The 10,019-nt window shown below is 45.1% G+C and overlaps 1 protein-coding gene across 5 annotated transcripts in view; it reads left to right on the top strand.

The window, feature by feature from the left end:
* Positions 1-10,019, top strand: part of FANCD2 (FA complementation group D2) — a 78,638-nt gene that overhangs the window by 2,075 nt on the left and 66,544 nt on the right. For 4 of the 5 annotated variants that reach the window (XR_016215084.1, XR_016215085.1, XM_008249932.5 and 1 more), the window contains exons 2-6: positions 1,770-1,844; positions 4,895-5,035; positions 6,023-6,090; positions 6,228-6,331; positions 7,363-7,423. Coding sequence is in view for 3 of the 5 variants with exons in the window: in XM_008249932.5 (XP_008248154.4) it covers positions 1,793-1,844; positions 4,895-5,035; positions 6,023-6,090; positions 6,228-6,331; positions 7,363-7,423 (426 nt within the window). In the remaining 2 variants the exon portion in view is untranslated. Of the gene's footprint in view, positions 1-63; positions 86-1,769; positions 1,845-4,894; positions 5,036-6,022; positions 6,091-6,227; positions 6,332-7,362; positions 7,424-10,019 lie in introns of those variants that run through there. The other variant, XM_089306675.1, reaches the window with a different exon arrangement.

Raw genomic sequence — 10,019 nt, 5'->3', positions numbered from 1 at the left:
GAATTTTTGAAATGCTTTCTAGGTAGTAAAGAGAGCAGCTTCTAGACCCAGACTCCCTGAGTTGGCCATTGATTGTGAGAATAAGGTACTTACTTAAAAAAGGTTTTGTGGGGAACAAGTGAATTACTCAAGTATAAAAAAGTTAAAGCCCTTGTTAGCTCGTGGTGCTTCACCTCTGCCGGCCATTCTTGACGATTCTTAGAAATAACTGCTGGGTGCAAGGACGCTGAGCTAGGTGGGCCTGGGCTGTTCCCGCGGAGCCCCACCCCCGCGGCCTGTGAGTGTGGGGCTCCCTGCTGTGTGTGAAGCAGGGAGGCTGGAGGAGCAAACTCTGAAGACAGGTGAGACAGTTCTCTAGGAAGGTGACCTTTGATCTTTGAAGAAGGTTAGAATTTCCAGACTTAAGATTATTTTCATTGGAAAAATATGCCTTTGTGCAGGGGTGCTGAGACAGGATGAGGTAGAAGGTTGTGCGTCCAGGCTCTCCTCCGCCTCTGCAGTCTCCTGTCTAACTCTGCAGGCCTCTTCGTGTTTTTCAGCCCACACGTCCCTGCTTAAAAGTCACTTCCTCAGAGAGACTGTCCCTGAGAAATTGTCCTTGTTTTTCCTTACTCCTACCCCCAGCTCTACCAGATTTTCTTGTAAGCCCTCACAGTGTTATGTACGTTATAGCGTTTACACAGCTGTAGTTAAATTCACTTTATACCGTATACAGCTGTACTATTTTATACTGTAAAAGCAGGAGTCATACCTGGCTTGCTCACAGTTGTTGCTCCAGCACCAAACACAGTCCCTAAAATATAGTGTTGAATTACACTGTTAAAGGACAGGTCACTTGGGGCTGGGTAATGAAGGGTCGGGAATCTCAGTTGGAGGGCTACCAGGTGACTGGGGAAGACTTGAAAGGAAGGCAGTTTTGACCAGACTAGGTGCAAAAGTGGACATTTCTTTAAAGATTTATTTATTTATTTGAAGGTCAGAGTTACACAGAGAGAGGAGAAGCAGAGAGAGAGAGAGGTCTTCCATCCGATGGTTTATTCCCCAGTAGGCCACACGGCCGGAGGTGCGCCAATCCGAAGCCAGGAGCCAGGACCTTCATCCGGGTCTCCCACATGGGTGCGGGGGCCCAAGGACTTGGGCCATCTTCTGCTTTTGCAGGCCATAGCAGAGAGCTGGATCACAAGTGGGGTAGCTGGGACTTGAACCGGCACCCATATGGGATGCCATTGCTTCAGGCCAGGGCGTTAACATGTTGCAGCACAGGGCTGGGCCCAAGAGTGGAAATTTTTATTAAAAGATTTATTTATTTATTTGAAAGAGTTGCACAGAGAGAAGGAGAGGCAGAGAGAGAGAGGTTTTCCATTCACTGGTTCACTCCCCAGTTGGCTGCAACGGCCGTAGCTGTTCTGATCCAAAGCCAGGAACCAGGAGCTTCTGGGTCTCCCACGTGGTGCAGGACCCCAAGGAGTTGGGCCATCTTCTGCTGCTTTCCCAGGCCACAGCAGAGAGCTGGATCGAAGTGGAACAGCCAGGACTCAAACCGGCGCTCATATGGGATGCCAGCACTGCAGGCAGCAGCTTTACCTACTGTGCCACAGTGCTGGCCCCAAGAGTGGAAATTTGTTCCACACCTGCATTTAGATAGCATTCATGTGGAAAATAGCAGATCTGTGGTTTTGGATATAGAAGTTTCTTTGGGCTATATGGCTTTTAAGTTTTCATGATTTAGCTTCTAGTAGATAACTTATGGTCTCTTGATTTTGCTCTAGGAAAGAATTTGACTTTGGTCAAAATGGTTTCCAAAAGAAGACTGTCAAAATCTGAGGATAGAGAAGACACCACTAGTAAGTGTCCAGTCATTTTTCTCCATATTTCAGGTAACAAGTGTCTGAGGTGCTTTAGGAGGTGTGAAATTGCTGCTTTTCAAGTGCTGGGAGTCATTAGGGCTTCATGGGTACAGTACATAGAATGTGGTATGTAGAAATTTGGGATTGAATGTCTGCCTCTAATTCCACATGTGACCATGGTTGTGCTCCTAGCATCTGAACCTCAATCTGCATATCCATTAGAGGAATTAGTGTTATAAACCTTACTTATACATCATCTACGTGCTGGGACGTGAAGACACAACTTAATTATTTACCTTGAAAAGATTTTGTCATCCTCCTTCCTCCCTTAAAAAATGTTATTCTAGATAAATGCTACGATAGTAGTTTATACAGGAAAGCAAGTACAACAGAGGCCAGGAAATGATGCTGCTCCTGCCCCTGCCCTTGTGAGAGAGACCGTAGGAGTTCCAAAGACAAGGGATTGAAAGTTGTTTTCATTTGTTATAGTCATCTACTCCTTAAGACAGTTCCAACTTGTTGACTGAAGTATTATTGTTTATTAAGTCATAGGAATAGAGATCTGACTCTTGATCAAGCACAACTAATATTGATGAAAATGCTTGTTGAATAGCATTTGGAATAATTACAGCTTTGAGAAAAAAACCATGTTAGGAGTAGGCTTGATTTAGGAAAGGAAATTCTGAGCCTCTGAAAACTGCTAGTAAAGAGATTATAGTGTATACACAAATGGTAGGAATTCTGAAACTGCAGAGGAATAAATTAGGAAGTCACCAGAAGTGGATGTCCTGTATTGCAAATACTGTTTTCCAAAAGAGAAGTGACTTAAGAATTAACTTCATTGGAAAGAACTTGGGATTTCTTGGTCATTAATGAATGAACTGAATCTTTTATCGTGGTTATACCTTAAATTTCTTTAAAGAAGGCTGTAGAATTGGAGAAGAAAAAAACTATAGAGTTATAGCATTAAGGGAGAAGTGTGTATTGCATGCTTGGCTTTAAGTACTTCCTTTTTTTTAATTGTTGTCTTACTGCTCTCCTTTTTCTTTCTTTTTATTTTTTTCTTTTTCTTTTTACTTTTTGGAAATCAGTTATTATTAATTTATTTGTGAAACAGACCAAGAGAAAAACAGAGAGGGAGAGAGATTCCATCTACTCATTTACTCCTTAAATGCTCAAAACAGCCCCACGGGCCAAGTCAAAGCCAGGAGTCAAGAACTCAGTCCAGGTTTTCCACGGGGGTGGCAGGGACCCATGTACTTGAATCATCACTTGGTTGTCTTGCAGGTTGCACAGTAGCAGGAAGCTGGATTGGCATTTGACCCAGGATTCAGTCCTACATGGTAGGATATAGGTGTCTCAAGCCACATTCTGTGCCAGAAGCCTGCCTCAGGAATGTGGGCATTGTCACCGCTAGACTGATATCTGCACCTTATTTCTTAGGGTTGAAAGCCTTGGAAATGAGACGAGTCCGGGCTTTCTACTCAAAGATAAGATGCATGAGAACCTGCCATTCTACCCTGCTTCAAGATCTTGGATTCTCAGATTTGATATGTATCAGGAATATTACTTGAAGACTTTGCCAAAAATTTAGAACCTTAAGTCCCATTCTCAAGATTTTGACTCAGTAACACTATAGTATGGCCTGGATTAGGCATTTTAATATGCTTCCTTTGTGGCTGGCGCTGTGACATAGCAGGTAAAGCCACTGCCTGTAGTGCCAGCATCCCATATGGGTGCCAGTTTGAGACCTGGCTGCTCCACCTTTGACCCAATTCTCTGCTATGGCTTGGGAAAGCAAAAGATGGCCCAAGTGCTTGGGCCACGTGGGAGATCTGGAAGAAACTCCTGGTTCCTTGCTTTGGATCAGCACAGCTCCGACCATTGGGGCCATTTGGGCAATGGACCAGCAGATGAAAGACCTCTCTCTCTGCCTCTCCTTCTCTCTCTGTGTAACTTACTTTCAAATAAATAAATAAATCTTTAAAAAGAGTAAGCTTCCCAGTGATTCTAATGCAATCCTTTGAAGACAACAGCTTGAAAGACACTGACTGCCTTGGAATTTGGGTGGAAAACATTTCCACGGTTGTTAAAAGTCGCTCATTTGAGGGTGGTGGTTGTGGCACAGCAGGTGAGGTTGCTGCCTGGAATACCTGCGTCCCATATCAGAGTGCTTAGGAGTGAGTCCCGCCTCCACCTTCTGATCTGGCTTCCTGCTGATGCACACCCTGAGAGACAGCAGATCTTGGCTGAAGTGTTTGGGCCCCTTCCATTCACATGGCAGATCTGAATGGAGTTCCTGGATCTTGTCTTCAAGCTGATCCAACCTCGCTGTTTCCAGTTTTGAAGGAGTGAGAGGGTAGATGGAGGCTCACTCTGTCTCTATTGCTGTGCCTTTCAAATGAATAAAAATAAATGGGGCTGGTACTATGGTGCAGCAGGTTAAAGCCACAGCCTGCAGTGCTGGCATCCTATATGGGTGCCAGTTTTAGTCCTGGCTGCTCTAGTTCCAATCCAGCTCCCTGTTAATGCACCTGGGAAAGCAGCAGGGGATGGCCCAAGTTTCTGGGCCCCTGCACCCATGTGGATGACCTTGAAGAAGCTCCTGGCTTCAGCCTGGCCCAGTCCTGGCTGTCGCAGCCATTTGGGGAGTGAGGCAGTGGTTGCAAGATCTCTCTCTCTGTCTCTTTATCTGTGTCTTTGCCTTTTAAATAAATAAGTAAAAAAAATTTTTAAAGCAAACTTCTCTTTCAAAAACTAAAATTAAAAATGGAGGTGAAAAATGTTTATTTTGTTTTTAATGGAACATTTTGATTTTTTCAAATGCATATTCCATGGCTGGGGATAATTCTATTTGGTGAAAGATTGATTTGTTTATTTGGAAGCCATTCTTGCTGATTGTTGACATAGTTTATTTCACTATAGCAATAATTCTAGTATAATTCTTCAAGAATACATTGGTTTTCCTCTCAGTTATTTATTCCTGAGTTTCCATTTAAATGTTTTCTTACTGTTGGTTACATTCTTGAAAATGTTTCTATTTGCAGAAGCCAGAGAAAAACAACTTTCCAAAAAGACAAAGAAATCTCAGGCACCTGGTGAAGTTGAAGACAATGACAATGTCTTTGTAAGGCTTCTTAAGATATCAGGAATTTTTCTTAAAACCGGAGAGAGTCAGAATCAACTAGGTAATTTTTAAATCTAGCTCTGTTTTCTAGACTTCGTGATAGGGCTCAGGGCTGAATCATGGATTTCCTAAATGGATAAGTGAAGATTACAAATGGGAGGACCATATGTTTTGAGACAAGGATGAAATTGCTTTTTAGACGGTATTGGTACAGTCTTTTGCCCTGGATACCGTGTGTTAAAGTACTTCTAATCCTTTGTTAGAAAAAAATGTTATATGCTGCTATTCCTCTGTGTTTCCTTGTGAGAAAATAAATGCTTGGTAAGCGATTGGAACAAGTAATTTCAGAAGAACGCTTATAAAACATGGAAGGTCCTCTTTTGGGGTCACAGATTATATTTTGTCCTGCTAAATTTTGTCAGGTCTTATTTAGAGCACTTTGTAGTTATCTTCCTTGAAAGCCAAGTCTTCTACTGTAGGTTTAGAAAATTTGGCCTGGAAATTAGGTTGAAAATACTGCTATTTGTTTTACCAGACAAGAAACTTAGGTCTTCAGGAAAGGAAACATATTGTAGCAGATGAAATTGTGTTTGTCTGCTTTTTATTACTACAACTGAAACATCTGGGGGAAGCTATTTATGAAGGAGGAAGGTTTGTTTCAGCTCATGGTTTGAAAGGCTCACAGTCCAAGATTGGACAGCCCCTGAAGTCTGGTATCTGATGAACATGGAAGGTGGTGGCAGATAATAGGAGGGTGGCATGATAGAAAAAAAGAAGGGAGGCGGGAACCTGGTCTTCTATATCCATGTAGTCTGTCTTTAAAAGTCATGGACTTATATCATGAGGCCCACATGCCACCAGCTGAGTCCAAATTAATCCTTTCCCAAAGGCCCATCTTCAGACACCACTGTTGAGTTAAGTCTCTGTTCTTAATCCATTAACCATTAACATAAGACTTTGGTGACCAGACCCTTAATATATGGCCCTCAGGGGACACCAGACAATCCAAGTTACAGCAGCTAAGTGACCTGTTCTTCTTTCCTCACAGCTGTGGATCAAATAGTTTTCCAGAAGAAGCTCTTTCAGACCCTGAGGAAACATCCTTCTTATCCCAAAGTATGTATTTTATCCCCACAGTTTCTGCTTTTGCTAACAGTTGAGTGGGGCTGGGATACTTTTTAGCTAACTGATAGCAACCAAAGCTAGAAAATGTTAATCTTTTCTTATCTTTTTAAAAAAATCTTCCTGTTAAGATAATAGAGGAGTTTGTTAATGGCTTGGAGTCTTACATCGAGGACCAGGATAATTTCAGGAACTGCCTTTTGTCCTGTGAGCGGCTTCAGGAAGAGGACGCCAGGTGGGTGACATCTTGCTGAGATTCTTTTTTTTTTTTTTTTTGACAGAGTCATAGACAGTAAGAGAGAGAGACAGAGAGAAAGGTCTTCCTTCCGCTGGTTCACTCCCCAGATGGCTGCTATGGCCAGCGCTGTGTCGACCTGAAGCCAGGAGCCAGGTGCTTCCTCCTGGTCTCCCATGCGGGTGCAGGGCCCAAGCACTTGGGCCATCCTCCACTGCACTCCCGGGCCACGGCAGAGAGCCAGACTGCAAGAGGGGCAACCGGGACAGAATCCGGTGCCCATATGGGATGCCAGCACCACAGGCGGAGGATTAACCAAGTGAGCCACGGCACTGGCCCCAGATTCTGTCTTAAACTAAATAAATACATGGGTGGAGATGTGGACAGCATGGGAGTTTTTAGAGTTCCATTGTTGATTTATGGCTCTGTCTTCCTCAGAGTGGAAAACCAGCTTAAAATTATTTTGTATGTTTGTGAGGCCAAAAAGTGGAGTATTCTTTTAGAATATGTCACCTATGTTGATTAAATTTCAAATCTCCACCTCTCCCTTGCTAAGAGCTGTCTTTTCATGTTGGATTTTTCTTATGTAACAGGATAGACTTTTTTTTTTTTTTTTTTAAAGATGTATTTATTTAGTTGAAAGTCTGAGTTACACAGAGAGAGAGGGAGAGAGAGGAGACTTCCTTCTGCTTGTTCACTCCCTGATTGGCCGCAATGGCCGGAGCTGTGCTGATCTGAAGCCAGGAGATTCTTACAGGTCTCCCCAACAGGGTCAGGGGCCCAAGGACTTGGGCTATCTTCTGCTGCTTTCCCAGGCCGTAGCAGAGAGCTGAATCAGAAGTGAAGCAGCCGGAACTCAAACCGGCACCCATATGGGATGCCTGCACTGGAAGTGGTGGCTTTACCTGCTATGCCACCAGCACTGGCCCCAGAATAGACTATTTTGCTTTAAAGATTAGATCTTTAATCACTATTGTGGAGAAAAGACAATAAAAGCGTTGAAACACAGGAAAAAATTGTTTTTTTTACAGCTTGGGCACATCTTACTCTAAGAGCCTCATCAAACTGCTGCTGGGGATTGACATACTGCAGGTGAGGCTGTGCAGCTTTTTCTGTGGCCATTTGGTGCATGTGATTGGTGTCCTGCTCAGGTGTCTGTGGCTGGAGCGCAGGGTGGAGGAGGGTGAGTTGGAGGAAGTGGGTCTGCGACAGCTGTTGTGCTAATACGAGTCTGATGCAGTGACACCAGTCTTTGATCTGTGCTGAACTACCCAGTACTGTGTCTAGCAGTCCCATCTATTTCATCAGCTTCTGATTCCTCTTAAAGCTACATCCTGTATGCTGTGAAGACCTTATCTTTGCCATGTTTGCATCTATGCCATCTGTTACTGAGCTTTCTAATTACTTACGGAATTTGTGTTTTTTTTTTTTTTTTTTTTTTTTTTTTTTGACAGGCAGAGTGGACAGTGAGAGAGAGAGACAGAGAGAGAAAGGTCTTCCTTTGCCGTTGGTTCACCCTCCAATGGCCGCCGCTGCAGCCGGCGCACCGCGCTGATCCGATGGCAGGAGCCAGGATCCAGGTGCTTTTCCTGGTCTCCCATGGGGTGCAGGGCCCAAGCACCTGGGCCATCCTCCACTGCACTCCCTGGCCATAGCAGAGAGCTGGCCTGGAAGAGGGGCAACCGGGACAGAATCCGGTGCCCCGACCGGGACTAGAACCCGGTGTGCCGGCGCCGCAAGGTGGAGGATTAGCCTATTGAGCCACGGCGCCAGCCTATTTGTTTTGTTTTTTAAAGATTTTATTTATTTATTTGAGATGTAGAGTTACAGAGGGAGAGAGAAACAAAGAGAAAGGCCTTCCATCTGCTGGCTCACTCACCAAATGGCCACAGTGGCCAGAGCTGGGCCAATCGAAATTCAGGAGCCAGGAGCTTCTGGGTCTCCCACACAGGTGCAGGGCCCAAGCACTTGGGCCATCTTCCACTACTCTCCCAGGCCACAGCAGAGAGCTGGGTCATAAGTAGAGCAGCCGGGACTCTAACTGGCGCCCCTATGGGATGCTTGCACTGCAGGCAGCGGCTTTGCCCACTGTGCCACAAGCGCCGGCCTCTCAACTTTTCAATTTGTACGTTAGCTTTTTCCAGCTTTTGTAGTTTGAAATAAAGTACTTACGTAATTTGATTTTACCCATTTCCTCTTCCTCCTTACTTTTAATGTATTGGGTCAACAATGTGTTGACTTGTTTTTAATATCTCAAATTATACAAAGTATATACAGTGAAAGTCTCCTTCCTACCCATCCTTCGTTTATCCTCTTTTCTTATTTATTTATTTTTAGTTTTTTATTTTTTTGACAGACAGAGTGGACAGTGAGATAAGAGAGACAGAGAAAAAGGTCTTCCTTTGCTGTTGGTTCACCCTCCAATGGCCGCCGCGGCCTGCACACTGTGGCTGGTGCACTGCACTGATCCTAAGGCAAGAGCCAGGTGCTTCTCCTGGTCTCCCATGGGGTGCAGGGCCGAAGCACTTGGGCCATCCTCCACTGCACTCCCGGGCCACAGCAGAGAGCTGGCCGGCCTGCACACTGTGGCTGGTGCACTGCACTGATCCTAAGGCAAGAGCCAGGTGCTTCTCCTGGTCTCCCATGGGGTGCAGGGCCGAAGCACTTGGGCCATCCTCCACTGCACTCCAGGGCCACAGCAGAGAGCTGGCCTGGAAGAGGGGCAACTGGGACAGAATCCGGCGCCCCGACCAGGACTAGAACCCGGTGTGCCAGCGCCACAAGGCGGAGGATTAGCCTATTGAGCCGCGGTGCTGGCCTATCCTCTTTTTCACTACTGTTAATCTCTACACTCTTCATCTCTTGCTTTTCATTGAAAATCTTAAATATAATTTAATTATTAGCTTAATCTAAGTACCCTATGTTCCTCTAAAGAAAAATCCTCTTACAAACTATTTGATAATCTTTTAAAAAATGTTTATTTCCATCTACTTAAGAGAGAGATATCTTTTTTTTATTTTTTATTTTTTGACAGGCAGAGTTAGACAGTGAGAGAGAGAGAGAGAGAGACAGAGAGAGACAGAGAGAGAAAGGTCTTCCTTCCATTGGTTCACCTCCCAAATGGCCAACACGGCCGGCGCTGCACTGATCCGAAGCCTGGAGCCAGGTATTTCCTCCTGGTCTCCCATGCAGGTGCAGGGCCCAAGGACCTGGACCATCCTCCACTGCATAACCAGGCCACAGCAGAGAGCTGGACTGGAAGAGGAGCAACCAGGACAGAATCTGGCGCCCCAACTGGGACTAGAACCCGGGGTGCTGGCACTGCAGGCGGAGGATTAGCCAAGTGAGCCGTGGTGCTGGCCGAGAGAGAGATATCTTAGCATCTGCTGGAGTTCGCTTCCCAAATGCCCACAAGAGCCAGGGCTGGGCCAGGCCTAAGCCAGGATTTGTAAACCTCATCTGGGTTTCCCCTATAGATGGTATGGGCCCAAGCAATTCAGCCATCATCCTCTGCCTCCCAGGTTCTGTCAGCAGAAATCTGGATTGCGAGTGGAGTAGTCAGAATGGGAAAAGCGCTCCAGTATGGAATGCAGGCTTCCTAAGCGTGGCTTATCCTGATGTGCTGCAGCACTCACCTCTTGATAATCCTTTTTTTAATTTAAGATTTATTTTGTTTATTTCAAAGGCA

The sequence above is a fragment of the Oryctolagus cuniculus genome, chromosome 10 (genome assembly GCF_051225735.1).
Source record: "Oryctolagus cuniculus isolate XC-2025 breed Fujian yellow rabbit chromosome 10, ASM5122573v1, whole genome shotgun sequence".
In the NCBI taxonomy this organism is placed as follows: domain Eukaryota; kingdom Metazoa; phylum Chordata; class Mammalia; order Lagomorpha; family Leporidae; genus Oryctolagus; species Oryctolagus cuniculus.
Note: the sequence above shows the minus strand (reverse complement) of the source record. Positions and strands in the feature narration are given on the sequence as shown.